General features: G+C 39.6%; 1 protein-coding gene across 2 annotated transcripts in view; it reads left to right on the forward strand.

Annotated features, from left to right (window-relative positions):
- Window positions 1-24,746, forward strand: part of EMCN (endomucin) — a 131,520-nt gene that overhangs the window by 39,833 nt on the left and 66,941 nt on the right. For both annotated transcript variants that reach the window (XM_075609167.1, XM_075609177.1), the window contains exon 4: window positions 3,425-3,544. In XM_075609167.1, the coding sequence (XP_075465282.1) occupies window positions 3,425-3,544 (120 nt within the window). The remainder of the gene's footprint in view (window positions 1-3,424; window positions 3,545-24,746) is intronic.

A 24,746-nucleotide genomic window follows, 5' to 3' on the forward strand; every position in this document is an offset into this window, starting at 1 on the left:
ACTATCCAAGGAGGAGCTTTACTCTGCATGAGCCCACATAGTTAACCCATTATGGTCATTAACCACTTACATTAACTAGTAGTTCCTAGAGGGGCTACACTACGATAGTCATTCTACAGTATATGGAAATTGAGATACAAAACAACTGAATAACACGGCTCAGAGAGGCCAGTGATCCAGAAAAGATCCCCTCCTTAAAAGCAGTCAATATCACTCAGTGCAGAGAAATGGTTAGGGTATATAGGTAGGTAATGAGTAGTGAATTTGAATATGTAGTAATATGGAACAATTTAAAAAAAAACTTTTAATAGTATCAAAATATAAAATATAGGGATCTAAAAAACATTTCCCACAGGTAACAACAGTGCTGCTCTATATATGCCAGTATGGGGTTACTTGGAGAGTACCCGCCACAACAGGTCTATATAAATATTGTGACCTGTAAGTAAGGCTAATGTCGCCTTACAAAAAATATATAAAAAAAGAAAGGCTTAGATAAGCCAGATAGACCAAATTGAGGTGGGGTTTCTAAAACAACTCCCCCCTCCCACGACCACGCTACAATACAAACGATATAATTTTTTCATATACCGTGATAGGAACGGTTCCGATATGCATGTACCGTGGTAATAACGGTTACAAATATACGTGGAAGAGTTCAAGAAACCCCCTCCTGTGAGTACCGTGGTAAGAGCGGTTCTCTCAGACCGAATCAACAAACCATGGTAATAACGGTTACTATGGACCAGGGTAGATAGGTTAAGGTACAAGCTGGATAGATATAAAAATATAAATTATATTGCTGTTTAAAACTGATGTGTAGATGGGAACAATGTAGTGTGCCAGAGTCAATATATATTGAACCGAGTGAACGCGTTCTCGTTGTTTGTACTCCTCAGTACCTCCATGGCTGTTACACCATTCCCTCTGTGAACCGATGTCGGTGGGGCAGTGATCCTTTTATCTGCATGACTAGCAGCTTGAATGCAGTTGACTCTGCCTCTCTTCTGCCTTGGATCCCAGCTCTTAGCTGCGGCTAAGTATTCACTCGGTTCAATTTATACATATCTACTCTCAAGATTGGAACACATTAGACTTTTTAACACATGTGGAGCTCTCTCTATGAACAGTGTACTTTGAATTTCATCATGCACTATGGTTCAGTATTACTCAATGAATGATAGATCAATTCTGATAGAAACACCTAGTGCTATATTGCTATTGCTCACTGTTTAAATTCATCTTCGTCACATTAACCCTTTGTGAGTGTTTGTTTGAGATAGTGAGTTTCCTGTGTTCCACCATGCTTCTTGTATTAGACCGGCCGGTCATAATGGTGGGTGGCTAATTGCATGCCTCCGCACCCTTATTCCATTGTGTTTCATAGAGACTGTATACATAGTGTGTTTTCAGAGGTTACTTATTATATGTATATTTACAGGTGTTAGACAAATTTGTTTATAGTTAGGAGTTACTGTGGATTGTTTTAAACTTTTGTGTTTTCGTGATGTTATAACCATTAAATTTGAAGAGTTGAGTGCTTTTGGTGGGATACTTTCTCCCCGTTCTTGTTTTATATATATATATATATATATATATATATATATATATATATATACTGTGTATATATATATATATACTGTATATATATATATATATATATATATATATATATATATATATAGACCTGGATGGAAGTATATATATATATATATATATATATATATATATATATATATATATATATATATAGACTGTGTATATATATACTGTATATATATATATATATATATAGACCTGGATGGAAGTTTGTTGTATATACTAACAGTTTATCTAGCGCTGTCCCTGTCAAGTAGACATTGGTAGTTTATGGGGCTCCTGGTGTACATAAAGGAAGCCGCAGTACAGTGCATAGCCCCTGTTAAAAGGGGAATGTCCACATGATAGCAGCTTCCAGGAGCATTAGTCCCCCATTTTAATGTAACCCTAATAAAGTCTACTGGACAGACTATATAAAACAGTAATATTCACAAAAGCCAGCATAATGTACCTTGATATATCTGCCCAGTACCCCGATCCATTTGATGGGATAGTAGTTTATCAATTTTGCAAGCGTGTCCATGAAATGGTAGTCTTAGTTGCCATCCAGAGGGCTCCCTAGTTCCCATCCAATGGTGACACAAGCTTTGAGGTGTTAGAAGGGGCTCCTTAAGGTGATGACAACTGACCTCATAGGTCCTCTGGAGTTCCATCAACCTGTTGCATTGCTAATCCTTTGGGCCTTGGACCACTTCATGGGGGTGTCACTGTAGTTCCTTGTTTACCTGGTCTACAGTATTTCATCTTCTTCTACTTTCTCCCTCCCAATTACAGGAAACCTGGATAGTTATATATTGCTTAAATCATTCTCCTTTTGCTAACTATAGCTATAACCAGACTTGAGTGAAAATACAAGCTGAGGCGATGCTGCAGGAGGGTCTGTGCTCCCTGTATTTCTCCCGGCAGCGGGAGTTTAATGGTGCACAGGTCAGGTCCGGATGTTGCATCGCATCAGCTTGTACTTTGTCCCGAGCTGCAGCATTTTGCCATTTTTGCTATAAATCTGGCTATAGTACATCTGTAACTATGGGGGTAGAGGTACACATTATTCACAACTATTTGACTTATTGATTACTTACGGAAAGCCTGTGATATCCCCAGTACCAAAGCTTTCCCATTTAGCATATCCTGCTACTTGCTTTCCCACTGAAATATATTATTTCTAGAACCAATTTTTTTATGTCTGTATATTTTAGCAATGATCACATTTGTTATATGTTGTTACAGTATGTTGTTTTTATATGGTACATTGATTTATTCTTCATTGTTGAATACAACTATTTATCTTTGAGCAAATTAGCCAAGAAGTTTCTTAAATTGCCATATGGTGTTTTATGGTTTAGCACTGCTTAGTACATACTAACCTACTTTCCGCCTCTTCACCCACGGATGGGTATAGGCGACTTCCACGGAAAACTTCACTCTAAAAAGATCCATGGACGTCGTTAGCTGAATATACCCAAAGGGACGCTAGGCCCAAGGGTCGACAGAGCCCATTTTGTTAGAAGCGAGGGGCGCCACGTGAAGGCAGGGTTGTCAATTGATAATGAGAGGCTCTATATTCGCATCAATTATCCTTGCCCCCCCCCCCTTAGTACATATGGCCCTAAATGTTTCATTTTATACTATAATACCGAGAAAGGGTAGTATTTAAACTATGCATTACTGGATATTTATAGTATACGTTCAGCGCTTCCGAGACACTTTCATGTATGGCTGATGAAGATTGACGATAAAGCAATAAAAGCAGGCTTCAAAATCAGGAGTTAAAATGGATACAATTTCAAAAAAATTAATTGCTAACCTCTGCTATCTTTTCTTGTAGGTTTGGAAAATCAAACAAATACTGACAGCATGTTTGAAGCAAGCTCTAATGGTAGTACTGGTAGTTCTACTGCACAGGAACCACCGGCTAATTCTAGCACTCATGCCAGCAACAAGACAGGTACTATAATAAAAATGTTCTATTCTGGTAAAGAAGCACGTTCGCAAACCTTTCACCGGAATAAAGATTCTCACATAATCATGTATCTTATCATTTTACAATTGCATATTTTTGTGTCGCATATGGATTTTTGGCATAAACTTTCTTTAGGGTTTAGTGCAAATATATGTTTTTAAATTGACTCACACATTTTAGACTTTTTTTTAAAACTTGCACGTTAACAACTTTTTAACTTCATTGAAATAATGTGTAGTAATACTGTATGTGCATAACTTCAGCACGGGGGGGGGGGGGGGGAATTGTGGTCACTGCCACATGGGTCATAGCAGGCCATATCCGAATGTGATTAAATAATATTCCTTGATCATTTTCACTCAGGTGTTAGAAAATTGCACAAAGGTGTATGATTTATGTATGTACACATACAGGCAAAATAAATGTATATAACTTCACTAAATACATTGCTATCTATTTTAAATTACATTATATTCGATTGTTTCAATCAAATAACTCAATAAACTACTGACAGCAAGGTTGGAACCAGCCCTAAAGATAATAAGTTATCCTACTAGACAAAACCCACCAGCTACAACTTCTAGCAGTCATGCAAACATTAGGAGAGGTAATACAACTTGGAGGTTCACCTGGTTGAAGATTCATGCACAATCCTGTATCTTACAGAATTCCTTTTACAATTACATATTTTTGTATCTCACATGAATTTATGTAAATATGCATACAGTTCAAATGTATAACACTTCACCAAATAAATATCTAACCATTGCTATCTTTTGTTTTAAAAACACACGTATTCTATTTCATATGAGGAATCATTTGGCCCACCTAGTCTTCCTATTCTCTTATCTTATGAAACATCAAACCCAATCCTTGGCATTCTTGCATATCCATGATTCCCATATGTTTATCCTAAAAAGTTGTGATGAATGTTATTACTGCAGCGATTCCCAACTACTGCCCTCAAGAACACCCCAGCCCCCAAGTACAGTTTATCTCTGTACATCTATAAAACCTGACCTGTTGTAGTTGAGAACCACTGCCTTACTGCAATATGCTGTTTTCCTCAAAGTTAGAGCTTCGTGATTTTCTCATTCCATCCCTATCTAAGGATGCTAATTAAACCAGAGTTTATTGCTCTGATCCAAGAATCAGACTTTGCTGGCAAGGTACTTCAAGCTGCAGTTCAAGCAATATCCTGCATGTGTTTTTTTTTTTTAATAAATCAGTTCTGTAGTAAGAAAAAATACTTTTAGCATTTTCTGTTTTTAAAAAAACAACTTTGAAAGACCAATTTTCTTGTATTCTATTTTAACAAGCATTTGCTAAGGCACTGCCCCTTCATGGCCTGTCACAAACCCAGGCACACCCCTTTGTCAGCCCTGCCCTCCCTCTAGCACGTGTCAGTGCAGGATTGCTCATGAATATTCATGAGCTTCCACTGAGTGACAGAAGCAAAGAAAAACATATGCCAGCTCTAATTATGTCACCAAATTTCACCTATGAATACATGGAGAACGAATTGACCGGCAGCTATACAGTTCTTTAGGTAATTAGAGATTGCCCACATGAAACTATTGAAGTAAAAAAATAAATTTAAAAAAAAAACAAAAAAAAACTGAACTGCAGCTTTCAGTTGTTAATTGTGCAAAAAGCATTTTAGTAGTAGATGATAACTTTTATTTGGATTTACAGATTATAACCCATATTTACTAAGCAGTATTTTGCCAGAAAACACCTTTCAGTCTTCTACCATAAGGCACTTTACAGACATTGGGGCCGATTCACTAAGCTCCGTTAAGTGGCTTTAAGAGTACCCTTTAAGCCCGATAAGGCTGCAGTGCGATTCACTAAGCAGTGATAACTGCGCTTTATCGGTCTTAAAAGGGCTTTTTTTTGCCCTCGGAGCAAAATGCGCACGATCAGCCTATTGCGCTGATTTTTGCCAGTACTACCGATTCACTAAGCAGTGCTAAGTGAATCGGCCTTTAAAAACGCGCCAAACAAACGCGCCAGCTAAAGGCAGGCGCTAAAGAAGCTGGACTTAGAAAAAATTTCTTTGTTTACCTTTTTGCTGGCACACCATCCATACAACAGGTCTGCGGAGGTGACCAGGGGTGTCCGGGGGAATGTCCGGGGGCATCCGGGGGTCCCCGCGGACGTCCGCGGGCCTGCGGTACCAATGGTGTGCCCCCAAAAATTAAACAATACTGTAAAAAAATACTCCCGTCCCCTAACACATACACTACATTAATGGGCAAAATTACTATTATCCACATATGAATAATAATGCATTTGCCCATTAAATATACACTAATCACAATAAAAACATTAAATACATTTTGTACTCACCCTTGTCTGGCACCCACGATGAAGGCCATCCACATCTTCCTCCCCGTCCATATCCTGGGGTGCTGAAAAATATACACAATAAGAAAAAAAGCAAAACTAATGTCCCTTAACCCCTTAAAGACATTAGCGGTTATTAACCGCTACAGTCATTAAGGGGTTAAGCCACCCTGACCCGATACCCACCCTTCACCCATTTATTTGTACAGTGGCTTCATCATGTATGTATATATATATATATATATATATATATTTTATATATATATATATATATATATATATATATATAAACAACAAAGAAAAAAGCTGCGCCTCTAAAGAACATATACAATAAATATATATATATATATGCTATAACAATACAATGTGAATATAGAAGAATATCTTAATTATATAGGCAATATATACACATATATGGTATTTGGTATTGTGGTCCTATAATAGTATCAGGCCCACAAAAACATGAACAATAGTATATATAAAAAAGCAAAAAAAGGATAAACCAGTCCTCAAATAGTCCAATGAATGGTATAGGTGCTGGTATGCAGGGTCTCCGGCAGCTCTCAATATGGACCAACCACGTCCACAAGATATCTAAAAAGGAAAAAAGAGGAGAGAGCGCACGCCCATAGCGTATAAAAGTATTTAATGAGGGGGAGGGGGGAGAGAGGGGGGTAAAAAACGCACTTACAAAAATGCAAATAAAATCAAGCATATGTGATATATAATAATCACCACCATCCGGTTTTTCTCTAGACTCTTGGGGCAGTCCCAGGCTCCGTTGGTAAGGGAGCAACGTCACAGCAGATTCCCAGGGCTGGTAACACCATCCGGTTAGACTGCAGACTTTTGGGGCCGTCCCAGGCTCCGTTGGCAGTGGAGCAGAGTCCCAGCAAATTCACAAGGCAGGTGTGCTGTACAATAGTCCAAGAAAGAGGTCCCGTAATAGTGGTGCCTATAGCACTCGCGCCTGGATCAATACGCTCCAGCGCTTCGTGTAGACTCCAATGTCTGTGCGTCTGACGTCACGACGCTCCCTGACGCGTTTCGTCAGTCACGGCTAACTTTCTCAAAGGGATAACGTGAGAGGGGGAGGTCCGGTATTATATATACACAACCTCATGATGGTAATTGAAAGAAGTAACCTCCCCTACTCAGCTGCAATCGTTTTTTATGCTGCTACACACTTATACATACCCATTTAAACATAATACAAATAATTAACCCTAAAAGGATTGGAGGAGATAGTTGGAGGAAGAGCAAAATTTAAAAACATACACTCTAATGTTCATAAAGACAGAAAAGAACCGAGAAAATCTTAAGGGATCATACCAAATTGAAAGTAAAAATGAAAATAAAAATAAAAATGAATATAAAATTAAAATAAAAGCATTCAGCCTGCATGTGCTTCAAAACCTGGTTGACCAATAGTATATGAATTATTATATGGGAATATGTTATAATTATCCACAGGGTGCATCAGTTAATTGATACTTGAGCACACCTAGTATAGAGATATGTGGGCCGCACGATTAGAGCATTGAGACTTCGTATAGCTGAACATACACGTTTAATAAAAAAACAGGATTTGAACCATCCGGTATCCAGGCATTTCTCCCAATGCCCAATGGGGGGCATTGGTAATTTTTCCTTTTCAGCCATCGAATGTATACCCCATCATCCAAGAGGGGGCAATAGGGAGAACAGGCTAAACAAAAGAGAAATGTACTGGATATATATGCTCGATACTCTCCATCCATTTGGAATGAATTCAGACTGGGAATTAAAACACTTTCTTTTAGATTAATTATTTGTATATATTTTTCATATTTGTTATACTTGATTGAGATTATTTTTGTTTCTTAGTTCATCTAACATGTGTAATGATTTCTCTATATAAACAAATCATATTATATTATCTAGTTTATAAGTATGATCATGATTTATATGTTTATTAATATCTGCTATACATTTGTCCATGATAGTTATTCATTACTTTTTAGTCATTTTTGCTTGACATCATGTTCTTGTTTTTAAATTCACATTGTTTTTTTGTATATACACTGTTTATTAGTATGATTATGCCTGTTTGTTTCCCATCAGACTAGCTGAGGTTAATATATGTTATACATCTGAGTCACTATTTAACTATGATTGCTATCTGCTGTGTCTAGTTTAAGAATGGTCCAATCAGATGTTGTTTGTCTGTATATATATGTGTCTGGCATTGGAGACAAAATACTCTTTGAAAAAGTCCCTTCTAAGGGATGAAACGCGTCAGAGTGTTTGCATGATGCTCAGCCTTTTGAAATAAAGAACTTTTTATTCAACAAACTACTTGTTTGGTTCACTGGGAAGTAGTGACCGTTTTTCCTCTTCTACCTCCTATGCCACGTTTCACGAACGGAGCACACAAGGAGTCTCCAACTGCAGCAGGTATTCTCCCTATCCTACGGAGGAGGCGGCGTCCAGCTGACACACGCTGCAGGGCATCGCACACAGGCTCCCCGGTCTTCACACAGCTGATTGCCGTCTGGTTGCGGCTCGAGGACCATCCGTGCGTGCTGACGCACCATCACGTGGGTCCCCAGTTCGACGCGGCTGGTACAGACACGCAGCTCCCATTCCACCTACATCGGTGAGCGGAAGGGGAAGGCTTGCAAGCCAGCTAGCGGTGCAGCGACACCTTACACCGGAGTGTCAGGCAAGAACGCCACACACGTGGGATTCACAGTATCGTGCACCCGACAGCCGTGCATGGTTCAATACGGGTCACCATTCCAGCATACTGTTTGTCTTCAGGGGTTGTTCCGGATACCAGTCGGGTAAGGTTAGCATTATTGGGACATTTCAAGGGTTACAGCACTTGTTACGGTGGTCACATTTTCCTGTACCCCTTGTCCACATTTGCTTAATTAACCCCCGACTGGTTTGTTTCATATCCATCATCCACCCCTACTTTATTTTATACTTTTCCTAATTTATACCTGCTGGAGACTCCACTCCTAGTTACACCTGGACAGAGATTGCTTATCATTATTATATATGATTGTGTAGCATTGGAACTCAGGAGTTTATTCTCCCTTTTTTTCCCGCCTATAGAGAGGAATGACTCACATACAGGCTAATACTATACAAAAAACTGAAAAACAAGAGATTCACCTTCCCCCCCTCCCTCCCTTTCCTCCAAACCCCCCCTTCCCCCTCCCCCCTCACCCCCTTTCCCCCCCCCCCCCTCCCCCTCCTCCCCTTCCCCCCCCCCATCCCCTCAACTCCCCCTCCCACCCCCCACTTTCCCCCCCACCCCCAATCCATCATTTCCCCCCGTCTGAATAATGGATGTATTTATAAATTTTTATTTGCACAATTATGTGGTTTAATTAGAAATAGGATCATCCTAGGGTTTAATATATGGTATTAGGTATCTATCTTCACATACACTATTACAATTATTGTATAGCCTTCATATAAATTTAAATTAAAATTAAATTAAAATTAAAATTAATATTCACTTGTATAGGCACTTAATTCAGTTTGGCCATTTAGGGCCCGGGTAGTAAACATTGGCGAATGAGATAAATGGTAAAGTTTCCTTTTACACATACACTATATATCTTTTTCACATACATACCTTTTTATATATTTTATATAATATAAAAAAAATTTTTCACATAACTTAACAATACAATTAATCAAAATATGCTCTCACAATTAATTAGTTCCCCGGGTCCTGGCCTTGTTTGTGGCATACAGACTCCAGACTGATGGTTCAAAATATCCCCAATCTGATCAGTTTTTTCCTGATAGGATCACATGAGATATTGTCTATATTCAATTTTAAATTATCTACAAACCCGTTAAGGGTAATATTTGTACTTTATTGTGTATGTCTGTATATGTACACACTACTGCATTTTATTTATATAATATATATGATGTTATGTATCTCTTGTTTTTCAGTTTTTTGTATAGTATTAGCCTGTATGTGAGTCATTCCTCTCTATATACTAGGTGTGCTCAAGTATCAATTAACTGATGCACCCAGTGGATAATTATAACATATTCCCATATAATAATTCATATACTATTGGTCAACCAGGTTTTGAAGCACATGCAGGCTGAATGCTTTTATTTTAATTTTATATTCATTTTTATTTTTATTTTCATTTTTACTTTCAATTTGGTATGATCCCTTAAGATTTTCTCGGTTCTTTTCTGTCTTTATGAACATTAGAGTGTATGTTTTTAAATTTTGCTCTTCCTCCAACTATCTCCTCCAATCCTTTTAGGGTTAATTATTTGTATTATGTTTAAATGGGTATGTATAAGTGTGTAGCAGCATAAAAAATGATTGCAGCTGAGTAGGGGAGGTTACTTCTTTCAATTACCATCATGAGGTTGTGTATATATAATACCGGACCTCCCCCTCTCACGTTATCCCTTTGAGAAAGTTAGCCGTGACTGACGAAACGCGTCAGGGAGCGTCGTGACGTCAGACGCACAGACATTGGAGTCTACACGAAGCGCTGGAGCGTATTGATCCAGACGCGAATGCTACAGGCACCACTATTACGGGACCTCTTTCTTGGACTATTATACAGCACACCTGCCTTGTGAATTTGCTGGGACTCTGCTCCACTGCCAACGGAGCCTGGGACTGCCCCAAAAGTCTGCAGTCTAACCGGATGGTGTTACCAGCCCTGGGAATCTGCTGTGACGTTGCTCCCTTACCAACGGAGCCTGGGACTGCCCCAAGAGTCTAGAGAAAAACCGGATGGTGGTACAATTAATCTTTGCATCATGTATACTATGCCAACCAATGCTCCAAATCAAATAAACTAATCCAAACAAGATACAAATACAATCATTAAAGAAAAACAAAGCATCAACACAATTAAATTACCATCAATTAATCCAATCACCAATCAATTAAAATCCAAATCAATTACACACTTCAAATCCTACAAGCAAACCATTGTGAAAAATAATCTATGTCAAAGTAACCATCAAAATAAATCTATCTTCCAAAAATAAGACAATACAATAATCTATAGCAACCAGCCTTAAACTAAACATTTGCACAAATGAAATGTACATTAGCAACACATTTTTACACAAAGCAGCAAATTGCAATTCCAATAAACATCCAAACAAGGCAAGCCAACAAGTTTTTGTTATACCTGTATGTATGTCCATCTATAGTTTACAGACATAAATACAGGTGCAATAAAAGAGCAGGAAAAACAATTGAATCACATTAAAAATCAACATACAATACAACCACTGATTTGTCCTGTACGTATGTATACCCATAGTGATATACATACATTCAGGCCAAATAAAGGGACATTCAGGAAAAAAATTCCAAGAAACCTGTAAAATAAAATTAAAATACATTTAATTTTTTTACTTACCATTAGATGAACCACTCACAGCAATAAAGGGGAACCGGAAGCACTGAAACAGCTAATCCAACAACAGGAACCAGGTAACCATAAAATAAAAAAAACATTACAATCCACAAGTGTCTGTATCTTCTTTTTTCTATTTGTAATCCATAGTGGGGGTCTTCTCTGTCTTCTTCTGTCTTCTTCCGGGGTCTTCTTATCTTCATCCACCACGCCCTGGTCTTCTTTCTTCATAGGAGGTCTTTCCTCCCCAGCGTCTAGCCTCAAAATGAGACGACATAGGCTTTTATAGTCCTATGACGTCACATTTTCGTCATATGGTTCTCACGGTCCTGATTGGGCTGTAAAAACCATGTGTTTTGGCCGACAAAAAAAAAATGATGACGTCATTTAAAGGCAATGAAAGCACAGCCAATCAGAATGGCTGTGCTTCAATTGCCTTTAAGATTACGTCATGAAAAGAAATATGGATGGCCTCACATGGTAGGGTAGCCAATCAGAGCGTGGGAACTCCATCCCAACTCTGATTGGCTCAAGTAGACCATGTGACAGAGGCTTTGGGGAGAACAGATGTGACGTTATTGAAAGCCTTTCACATGGTACTTGAGCCAATCAGAGTTGGGATGTATTCCCCACTCTCTGATTGGCTACCGTACCATGTGAGGCCGGCCATCTTTCTTTTCATGATGTCATCTTAAAGGCAATTGAAGCACAGCCATTCTGATTGGCTGTGCTTTCATTGCCTTTAAATGACGTCATCATTTTTTTTGTCGGCCAAAACACATGGTTTTCACGGCCCAATCAGGACCGTGAGAACCATATGACGAAAATGTGACGTCATAGGCCTATAAAAGCCTATGTTGTCTCATTTTGAGGCTAGACGCCGAGGAGGAAAGACCTCCTATGAAGAAAAAAGACCAGGGCGTGGCGGATGAAGATAAGAAGACCCCGGAAGAAGACAGAGAAGACCACCACTATGGATTACAAATAGAAAAAAGAAGATACAGACACTTGTGGTTTGTAATGGTTTTTTTATTTTATGGTTACCTGGTTCCTGTTGTTGAATTAGCTATTCAAATGCTTCCGGTTCCCCTTGATTGCTGTGAGTGGTTCATCTAATGGTAAGTAAAAAAATAAAATGTATTTTATTTGTATTTTACAGTTTTTTTGGCATTTTTTTCCTGACGTCCATTTTTTTTTATGTCCCTTTATTTGGCCTGAATGTATGTATGTCACTATGGGTATACATACGTACAGGACAAGACAGTGGTTGTATTGTATGTTGATTTTTAATGTGTTTCAATTGTTTTTAATGCTCTTTTATTGCACCTGCATTTATGTCTGTAAACTATAGACATACATACAGGTATAATAAAAACTTGTTGGCTTGCCTTGTTTGGATGTTTTTTTTTTAATTGTAATTTGCTGCTTTGTGTAAAAATGTGTTGCTAATGTACATTTCATTTTTGCAAATGTTTAGTTAAAGGCTGGTTGCTATAGATTATTTTATTTGCTTATTTTTGGAAGATAGATTTTGTTTGATGGTTACTTTGTCATGTCGCCTTGGCAACGCAGCGTCATTTGACCCGGCAGGGTGATGTGACGTCACATGACCCCGCTGCGTTATTTGACGCTTCAGACTCGGTAAGGGGGGAGCGAGCAGTGGGGGAGAGCAGGCAAGGGGGTGCAAGGCAGAACGTTTGCGAACCCCTGTTATAGGCGATACTGCAGTAAAGACAGATACTGTATGTAGTTTACTGGGATTGCTCCTTTAAAACCCGTATTTAAATTAACATTAAAAGCAGCAATACTTCATTCCCCCAGTTTTTTGGTTGTATTTCTTTCTTATTTTTATACGTAATGTATATGTATATGACAATGTATAATTCTATATTCTTACTTAGAGTAAGCTAAAATCGTTTGGTGCTCCTGTTATAAATCTGTAAATTCCTGATTGTGTGCCTAACATAATGGCCGCCTGCTGACTTTGTGCTGCAGTCTTTGAAATGCTGCAGCTGATATGCAATATCATATTACTAAGTGTAGGACATTATTGTTACCATTATGAAAGTTTAGTATGATCTGTACATTAAATGTACAGATCATACTGTTTGTAAGAAGGTTCCAAGAAACGTATCCCGTATAGTAAAATAAACAACTTTTCTAAACCAGTATAAATAATGTTGTTTGAAAATGTTGCTTTAAAAGTGTACTTTACAGTTCAACATTGTGATAAACAATATCCTACAAATCAATCATATTCATTTTTGTATTCTTTATTTATGGAATATAGTCAAATGGTTTGTACAGGCATACCCCGCATTAACGTACGCAATGGGACCGGAGCATGTATGTAAAGCGAAAATGTACTTAAAGTGAAGCACTACCTTTTTTCTACTTATCGATGCATGCACTGTACTGCAATCTTCATATACGTGCATAACTGATATAAATAACGCATTTGTAACAGGCTCTATAGTCTCCCCACTTGCGCACAGCTTCGGTACGGGTAGGGAGCCAGTATTGCTGTTCAGGACGTGCTGACAGGCGCATGCGTGAGCTGCCGTTTGCCTATTGGGCGATATGTCCTTACTCGCGAGTGTACTTAAAGTGAGTGTCCTTAAACTGGGGTATGCCTGTATAAGCTTTGTGAAATACAAAAAAATATTTCATTCCATAGTAATCATTTTGTAGACTGTTTATTCTCCCTAATAAAAATATATTCAGATTTCATGTTCACACAGGTGTGAAGAATTAATAATCAAACAACTTGCACCCACTCTGCGAAAATAAAATGTTCAAACTATAAACAAATTTACGGAGCATATCTATAAACACAGACTCAAAGCATGCAATCCTTTTCACTGCCATTAAACGCATCAGGGGTAGCAAGCTGCAGGATTTCTGTTCCATTAGCAATGGAAGTTGCTCCGAGGCACTCCCTCACGTTCCGGATGGTCCCCTGGCAAAATAAAAAGCATGGATTCCTGACGAAGCTAGTGCGTCTAGCGAAACGCGTAGAATATAGTTGGAGAAGGAGCAGCAATAAGAGGAAGCCCAGTGGAGTCCAGTTGCTGTTTACAGCGGCCGCTTTCGGAAGCAGCGACCTGTGCTAATCAGCGTGGACTCGATTGTGGGAGAAGGGCGGTGAGAACGTCGTCGCTCCGGTTTATTGGCTTTTTGCTTATTTTACTGCACATGTTTGTAAGTGCACATTTGGGAGGGTCCCAATTTATTAAATTATTGTTATATACAGTCTATGCTATGGTGTTCTCCTATCTCCTCCTGTTGTACACCCACACAGCATTTTAACTAGGAGGCCATTTGCCATATACTACACTTGTTCCTGCACACCAGTTTATTGAGTGTGATTTGTCTAATGTACTCACACTTATGTGAGTATAACCATTGGATATTATAGCATCATCCATAATTGTTGTTTTAAGCATTATTGCACTTTATACTGTTTTTACGGTTTTGCATATTGTGTATCCCGCTCCCTCATCCTGCCTGTCCACACAATGTGCCGAACCAGAGCACTCAGGAGGCAACAAATGGGGTCACGGCAACAGATTGCCCTATCTACCTTCCTAATGATTGAGTCTCCTACCACCATAACCTGCCTAGTTTCCTGATTATTCTCAGTCCCCTTTCTGCTGGAGTGACTATTCCCCTTGGCTACTAGACAAATCAGTCTGCCCCAGCATTGCCATTCCAGCCCTGATGCTCGAAATATCTTCACTCATTCTGGCAAATGTATTGGGATGTGTCAACTCAAAACTGACCTGCCTCTTCCCCCTGCTAACTGTTACCCATCTACCGGGCTCTTCCTCAACCATAGCTCCAACCTTTGCGCTATTAATCCCAGTCAGGGCCTGCTCAGTGAACAATGAACTTGTTTCAAAATTACCAATGTCCATTAATGTTGCAAGTTGCCTCTTCAGATCAACAATCTGATTCTCCAAAGAGTTCACCTTGTCACACTTCCAATAGCGGTATACTGCATGAAATAGCTGCTCCAAGTGCACATACATGTGGCAAGATCTGCATTGAGTGGCATTAAAAACTCTGTGCATCTGCAACTATGGAGTGTAAAGTGCTAACAATTTGGTTCTAAAATGTAACTCCATTGTTTCAACTCATTATGGTTATGACTCCACACTTAATCCAACTGTACTTCAACCAAACTGCAACTGAATAAAACGACTCATCTCAAACAGTGTAGGATAAACAGTGAGAGAATCGTCAGAAAGCCATGTATATAAGAGGAGTATCTGGAAGAAAAGTGTATGTAATGTAGAGTGTGAAGGCAGACTGGGCAATGGTTGTACTACTTTTGCACTGTACCATGCATGATTTTCTCTTCATCCAAAGGCATGACTTGTGCAGGCATCCTCTTATTGTTCAACTCCGGCCTGATGAACTCCCTGTTTAACTCAAGCTACACTTAAAAATCATTCCACATTAAAATATGAACACTTTTTCTGCAAAGTCTAACCCTTGCATAGGCTTTCCAAAGCCAAGTGTGCATTTATAGTGCTAACAAGTCACATGAAAGTGCTAAAATGAACAGAACTAATTAGAACATTGCAGGCTAAACAATTGGCTGAAGGGAGCTTCAAGATGCAGGTGAATAAGGTGTACAGAAGAAAAACAGTAGAAGAGTTAAACAGTTGAGCAATTAATGTTCTTTCTGTTAGCAGTGTGCAGGCACAAACTAGCCTACTTTATTGCTAGGCTACGTTTGCTATAGTATAACAAATAACTGTCAAGTGCAGTAATGCAGAAACAATGACAGACATTACTTTTAACTGCCATTTCAAGGCACTCTTATATTTGTAACTCTTAACTTGGACAGGAAAACAAGAATATAAAGCCAAAACTGCAGTAAAGTGTACTGGATGTAATTGGATAAATTGGCAGGTATGGATCTTCACTGATGGCACACAGCTATTCTTCTGGTGACACACAGCCATTCTCCGCTGCTATCTATCACATTGCACATGAAATCCAAAAAATATCAACTTTTCTCACAGCTTCACAAGATTCTGTCTAAGTTCCATGGAAAATGGGGCTTCACTGGGAAATACATTATTTGCACTATTTTGCCAACTTGTCAGCATAGGTAATATTTTTCAGTGACTTGTAATGCGTTTGCTACTTAATTGCTGATTTGCAACACAACCAAAGTCAGATAATTCTAGTTACCTAGTGTATGATTTACACATCTATTGGATAAAATTCCCCAATAGACATAAAAATGAATATCACACACTGTAGAGTGTCTATAGCACGTTGTGCTTATGTAATAATATACTGTATAATAAAGGTACAGCTATTACGTAACCCAGGGGGGCGCAAACTTTTTTCCCTGCGCCCCCCTGCCGGCTGTCCCCTCACTCCCGTGCCCCCCCCCCCCCCAACCCCAACTTACCCGCACACCGGCATAATGACGTCAAGTTGCCATAGCAACGTGACGTCACATGACCTCGCAGCGTCATTTTGACGCCGCGTTGCCATGGCGACGCAGGGAGGAAGCCGCCGGAGCCACGGTAAATTAGGTTTACAGAGGCCCTGCAGCTCCCCCGACACTTAATTTAAGTGCCTTCGGGAAGCGCGCGGGCCTCTGTAAACCCCGCGCCCCCCCGTCTGCAGTCTCGTGCCCCCCCTGGGAGTCGCGCCCTTCAGTTTGCGCACCGCTGACGTAACCTATAGTTGGAGAGAAAAGAGAGGCAAGCAACACATTGTATCTGGCAGTGAATGTGTTAGGACTAGGATTAATGGGAATATAAATAGGTTAACAAACACACAGATAAAAAGCAAGCTCTCAGAAACCCCCCCAAATTACGACAATATATATATATATGTGTCAAAAGGTGTGCTACTGGGTGTGGCTAATTGTATAAAACAAGAAACAAAGAAGTCCAGAGCAACATCCAATGTGACAAAAATACACAGTGATATACCTATATATCTCTAGAAAAAGGGTCATTTAGTTAACCTTTTGGCCAAAACGTATAAGCCTGCGAGCCACTTTCAAGACATGACCAGTTCACAGGTACTAACACTAACTGATTAAAATCCTTATTTACCTCTATAATTAGAGGAAGGATGGTCCTGGCATTGAACCTGTCACAACCAGGTGCATGAAAAGAAAACCTGCTTACTTGGAAAGTGGGGAGGAGCAAGCTTTAAACCCTGGGTGGGAGGAGCCACTAACCTCCAAAACAGCTGAGACCAGCTGAACAAAGTTAACAAACACATAGATACCCAGCAAGCTCTCAGAAACCCCACAAAATTACCACTATATATATATATATATATATATATATATATATATATATATATATATATATATATATATATATATATATATATATATATATATATATATATATATATATGTGTGTCAAAAGGAGTGCTACTGGGCATGGCTAAGTTGGTCTCAGCTGTTTTGGAGGTTAGTGGCTCCTCCCACCCAGGGTTTAAAGCTCACCCCTCCCCACTTTCCAAGTTAGCAGGGTTTTTTTCATGCAGCTGGTTGTGAACTGGTAATGCCTTGAAAGTGGCTCGCAGGCTTATACGCTTTGGCCAAAGGGTTAACTAAATTACCCTTTTTCAAGAGATATATAGGTATATCACTGTGTATTTTGGTCACATTGGATGTTGCTCTGGACATCTTTGAATATAAATAGGTCCCAGCTTTACTTCCATAACCCAAGACAAAACTGACCAACCATTGAACTGGGTAGTCCTAAGGGATAAACCCTTGCGCACCTGCACATCCCTTGCTAGTGCCTGGGCATTACTGTCAGACTTTATTTGTGGATGAGCAGGCCCAGGCCTCTGGTTTGTACCTCTTGAGCTGCCACCTCTTTCTTGTGGTTGAGTAGGCCCAGCTGTACCACGGATGCATTTTGCCCATTCCTCTTTTCCCTCTTTGGCAAGTGCATGCCTTTATAGATGTGGTATTTCTGTCTCGACTGGCCTGGCAGTTCCTATTAAACCCCCTTACATACAGTTTACCAGGCTGTGACCCACGTGATAGACTATATTAATGCCTTAATTAACAGAATGTATATTGAGCACATGCCTTCTTTTATAAACTTTATATGTTTGATCTGCACCATGATTTCTTTCATTCGTTTACCCTGGGGTACACTCCCAACATTAATACAAGAAGAAACATCACTGCCACAGTTCTGGGATAGGTTTTATTGAAATGTACACACTGTAAGTAGGATACCATTAAGAACCAAGACTTCACTAATAAGTCAACCTGATATATCTGTGTGCACTATATTTTTCTTTCTTTTTTGGGGTTGATCATGCTCTCTCTGGCATTTGTGGAGAGTTTATAGAGGGGGACTTTTTGAAACAAGTCCCCACAGGAGATTTTTTTGAGCATTTTCCATCGCCCAAGCGCTAATTGATTCACATTATATATCACTTTACTTGTCTCATTGATTCACTTTATCTACGTTACTATACTCACTTATTCACTATTTACTATACTTTGTGGAAGCGCCTTTCAATACCACTTTGGGTGTTTACATTGCATTTTTTACCTGAACTTCACATCATACTTGTGCCAAGTGAAACCTCCATGTGTTCTGCATGTTAAGTGAATTAATTCCATAAGCTTCGTTAAATTTACCCTTGTTTACGTTGTTTTTTCCAATAAACTGCTTCCAAAAATTAAAGAAAATGCTCAGGCAATAGCTTATATTCTTATGTATTTTAACCTTCTCTGCCGGCCACGGATCTAGCTCATGTATTTTCTTTTGTCTTCGGCCCATTCTTGTTAGCTCAAAAACTACAACATATTTTAAGCTGAATATGGCTTTCTTAGTCCTACTCTGTAAATGTGAGCATAAGGAGATAATGGCACAAGCGTCTGTATCTTGCTCTTGCCACCTCTTGTTAACTCAGCAACGGCTGGGCATTCCTCTTGCTTTGGCTATGTAATGACATAATGTTCTGGCTAAATGGTTGGAACTGTTTCTTAATTAATCTATATATAGAAAACTGAGTAGCACTCACAATTCTCATGATGAAGAAATGCCATTGGTGCACATCCTCATATGGTGTAGAGGAATAGTACTGAAACAAAAGATGAACGTGTGTCCAGCAGTCTTGTGTGAAGAATAATATGTTTATTCAAAGGGTCAAAGTTTCTGTGTTAGTGTGGATCTTTCTCAAGATACAGTAGGGCTTTCTCCCAATCAGACAACTCCTGTGACTGAGTTACTGTTACAATTTTCAATCTCACTTGAACTTTCTACCTCATGAGCTAAATATAATGGAATGGCATGTTCATCTGTCCCCAACATTGAGAGGGATTGCTGCCCATCTATCTTGCAATTTCCTTCTAGAACTGTTTTCCTATGTGCCAGTTTGGTCTCTCTGTATCCTGCCTTATACTGCGTGGTCAAATCTGCCAGCCATGCTGGCTTTACTTGGCATGCTCCAGTTAGTGCCTGGCTATGGTGGGTTGGCCAAGGGTTTGAACCAATTCTCCAGTGTGTATTGTTACTCTGGCTGATAGTGATGAAATGCATGGTGGCAGAGAGTGTGAGGTACCCCACAGATGCTGGTTTCCAGTAGTGGGTGTTGCTGGTTGTGGCCAGATTAAAGGTTGAGGGTGGGGAAGCCACAATGCCTTACCCCCTGCCCCTCCCTTAGTTGCAGCCCAGGCTAAGTGACCATGGACACCTAGCCCCAAAGCATGTATCCGGCAACCCCCTCGTGGCTTTTTCTCTATTCCTTTTTTCTTGCAAGTCATGGGGGGACACCATCCCAAGTAACTGTGGGCCATTAGCCACGGCATCTGTGGGTCTTATGATCCCATACAGGGCCTCTGCCCCATATTTACAACTGTAGCCCAAATAGTGAGAATACCAAACTCCATCAAGATTGCAGTGGAGCTGACATAGGGTTTCATTGTATAATGGCTCATTGACTAGACACTAGAACTGTATATGTGTAGAAGGATGAAGATGAAGATCATGCAGAGTGCGCATAAACTACATTATGAGGGTACAGTATGCATATTCATCAGTGTTTTTAGAGAGTGGTAGAGCGTAATGCTCTGTTTTTTTGGGGTATGCTTACAATATTCACATTCTATAAAACTATCCAACAATTCATTGTGCTAACAAAACCAACTAATATTATGAGTTCTTATAACTGCACTGCACCTCAAAGCTACAGTAGATAGAAATAGCCATGTTAGTCAAGTAGCGATAGTGCAGAGTAAATGAGTACTTCAGTATTAGGCGATACCTTACTAAATAAACTAGTTATTAACAGATAAGGAAAACATCCCTATTCTGAGATTCTTAAGTGTATCAAAGTTATCAGTAAGGGAGTGAGAAAAAAAAACCACCCAGAAAGATCTTCAGAAATAAGGTTAGTATAGGAAATAATAGAAGTGTAAACACATTACCAGGAAAATATTAAGGGTGTGTTTTCTTTCATTAGTTGCACTAAGGCTAAGTGAGTTTGTACAGCAGCACCACCTAGTGCCCCTTTTTAATGATCATAGGGACTTTGCAGATTATTTTATCATTATTAGTACAGTAGTTTACACAGACTGGTTATAAGGCTACGAATTAGAACCTTGCCCATTAAAATGTAGCAATTGTCTGTAATGAGCTACCACTAGTGAACTGAATTGTATTACTGCACGCTAACCTAATATCACAGTTTTGAGACTATGTACTTTACAAATGCATTAATAGATTTGTAAACGAAGTGATCTAGTCCTTTTGAACATAATGAGCATTCCGACTCTTGTGCAAAGGTCACCATAAAGAATGGATAGTTTCTAACATGACAAAGAAAAATGGAATATACTTCACTAGTATAAATCAAAAATGCATAGTTGCATATATTTTTTTTACTTTTTAATATTGTATAGACTCACAAAGTCAATGAATATTAATAAACGTTAAATACATGACAAATCACCACATGATAGCTGCAGGAATGCATGTGTGCAGACATATTTTCCTATTAATAATGAAAACTAATCTGGATTTCAGTGTTTTCAGCCATGCAGCTACTGTATATTCTAGTATACGGATACTGGATAGAGAAATAATGTTCTATAATACTCCTGAATTGCTGTGCATCTTATCTACAGTATTTAAGCAAATATGTGAATTCAACTTTTAGTAAATAGATGAATTGACTATGATTTTGTACCCCTTATCATGCAGATTAGGATATGGGCTCCATCAGTTCTTCCCCAACAACCAATGAAAGAACATCTCAAATAGTTAAAGGAAGGCTACACCCATTGCTCAGACAGGAGGGCCGTCTTGTTTAGTTTGTGACATCATTTATGACATAGGGAGTGCAGTCCCAGAAATGCTGAAGGCTGAAGTACTATGAAATTAATTTCTAATTATTGTGGATTCAGCATATTCTAGAACCGCATACTGTACGGTAGATCTGTCTTTTCCCTTTCTCTTTTTTCAGCATTTTTTTTTTAAACATTAAGCTTAGGTTTATGCTATTTTAGGAGAATAAGAAGTTAGAAGAATTAGTTTAGTGGTATTTTTATATTTTCGGCAGTTCCTATAATATACGTACTGTATACTATGTATACGGAATGGGCACGTTTGCATGTTAGAAATCCGAACGCTGCAGATTTGACATTCGCTTCGAACTTAGAAACAATTTTCAAATATGAGTAAAATTTTAGCAAAAGCTCAAGAAAATCGTACTTTCTGAATTATTCTTTGGTGCTGTGGTTGTTTTAACTATTTATTGTTAAAAAATGGTTGAACTTTTCCAAAAAGACGTGATTTTTTGTAAAAAGTTCAGTTAAAAAAAGTTCAACCAAATTTAAAAATATGTATTTTTTTTCTATGTTTAAAAAAAATACATAAAAAACCAATACCAAACGAGTTTTTGCAAAATCAAAACACATGTTTTGTTTAGAGTTAAAGCCGAAACAGTAAGATGTTGCACAGTACTGTTTTTTCAAAAATATATGTCTAACTTTGCAATAATCAATGACATTTCTAAACTTCTAAAAGGGGCAACGTTTCTATGAAGAAAACATGCATCCCATATTAAAATGAGCACGACCCACCCAAGTGTTTTTATTGTATTTTTATTAGTGAAAATGGACAAGTGGTGGAGGTTAAAATGTTCTTTTGGTCAAAAGTCATTTAAGAGTTTATGATTTATATACACACACAAACACACACATGTGCGCATGCACGCACACCCCCCCCCCACACACACACACACACACCTCATAGACTTTATAGTGCGGCTTGATATACTCAAACTGTACTCTTACAGACATTTATTTTTCTCTCTTCTACTAATAATCTGTAGAGTAGGCAGGTAATTGTAAATGTCCTTGGCTCTTTCATTTAGCAGAAGCAAACGGGTCATAAAAACTAAAAGGCAAAAATGACTAAACTGAATGCTTGGCAGAGTGCCAGACAGAGGGCATTGGCCTTGATACAGACTTTTCATGCACTTCCTGATGCAGTATTTGGAGAAGGATTGGTTAGTCTAAAAAGATAAATATTCAATAAATATGAATATAAGTGTGCATATATTTCAAAAACAGTTTATTTTTTGTATGTCTACCTTCATATTTATGAGTTCTCAGTACCTCAGGCATAATAGCGCCTGTGTGTACATACATAATTAAAACCTGTATGGGTGGCGGGGGGCTACAATACCTATGTATATAGGTTTAAAAATGAATACTAATTTGCTATTTTGTAGAATATTTTAGCTCTTTAGCACAATTGACTGTATTATACAGCAGGGGTGAGCAAACTTTTTATGCCGAGCCCCCCTTTTAATCCATAAAATTTCTCGCCCCCCCCTGCCTTATGTAATCAAAATCACATGACGTCAGTGCACGTGAGCTGGTTCAGCCATTGAGGGCGAACCAGCTTTGTAACGCCCCGCCACGCGTCGACAAAAAAAGTATTTATAGCTGAAACTACATAACTTAAAAATAAATATTATAATATTTGTCTAATAGTGTTCCCATTTCTGCTGTATTATTAATCTCTCTCTTCCCGCCACATTAGAACCTCTCAGGACCTCTCTCCCCTCTTCCAGTCTCTCCCTCTCCCTGTATTTCTCACTCCCCCTCCAGTCCCTTTCTATTCCTCCCCTCAGTGTCTCCCCCTCCATCCCCCCAACTCTCTTTCCCTCCAGCCAGTGTGTCTCTTTCTCCGTCCACCCATTGTCTCTCACTCTCTCCCCTCTTCCAGTCTCACACTCCTCTTCCAATCTCTCCAACTCCCTGTATTTCTCACTCCCCCTCCAGTCCCTCTCTATCCCTCCCCTCAGTGTCTCCCCCACTCTCTTTCCCTCCCCGTGTGTCTCTCTCTCTTTCTCCCTCCCCCTAGTGTCTCCCTCCCTTCATTGTCTCTCACTCTCATTCCAGCCATTGCCTCTCCCTCCAGCCATTGCCTCTCCCTCCCTCCAGTGTCTCTCTTGCACTCTCCAACCAGCTATTGTTTCTCCCTCCACCCGGTGTCTCTCTCACACTCTCCCTCCAGCCATTGTGTGTCTCTCTCCCTCCTGCCAGTGTCTCTCTCATCCCCATCCCCATGTAGCTCTTTCACCCCCCCTCCCCATGTCACACTCACTCTCACCCTCCTCCCCATCTCACACTCTCACCCCCCTCATGCCACTCACACCCTCCCCATGCCACAGTCTCACACTCACTCCCCCATGTCCCAGTCTCACTCTCCCACCCCCCCATGTCCCAGTCTCACTCCCCCCCATGTCCCAGTCTCACTCCCCCCATGTCCCAGTCTCACTCCCCCCCCCATGTGCCAGTCTCACTCACCCCCCCATGTGCCAGTCTCACTCACCCCCCATGTGCCAGTCTCACTCACCCCTTCTCCCCATGTCACACACGCTGATACAGGAAGCAAGGAAATGCTGCTGTGTACTGTAGCACAGCGGAGCACAGCGCCACCTAATGGCCAAAAGAAAAATTGCAGCTGCAGACGGCTTTTTTTCCTCTGCTACTGGCAATATCGCCGCTGCTTCCTGCGCCCCCCCTAAACAATCTTGCGCCCCCCCAGGGGGGCGCGACCCCCAGTTTGCGCACCGCTGTTATACAGTATGTATTTATACCTTGTAAATCAGTAAATTAATAACTAAGATTCTGTCCTCTAGTGGCTTTGCCAAAGGCACAAAATCTTTTCATGTGCATTTTTCAGGTAAGCACCATTAACACTAACTCAGGGATGGAAACTGAGGCATGAAGTAGAGAAACGTGCTGATCCATACCAACATGTGTGGCCCCCAGTCAGAAGGGAATGGGTTAATATTAGCTCCACCCCATAGAAACCTCTAGTAATTGTAGCGAAAGGGTGGTCCTTAGGAGGTTCTATAAATACAGTGGTCAGCTTTCACTACATACAATAACC

This window comes from Ascaphus truei, chromosome 1 (assembly GCF_040206685.1).
Source record: "Ascaphus truei isolate aAscTru1 chromosome 1, aAscTru1.hap1, whole genome shotgun sequence".
NCBI classification, from domain to species: Eukaryota; Metazoa; Chordata; class Amphibia; order Anura; family Ascaphidae; genus Ascaphus; species Ascaphus truei.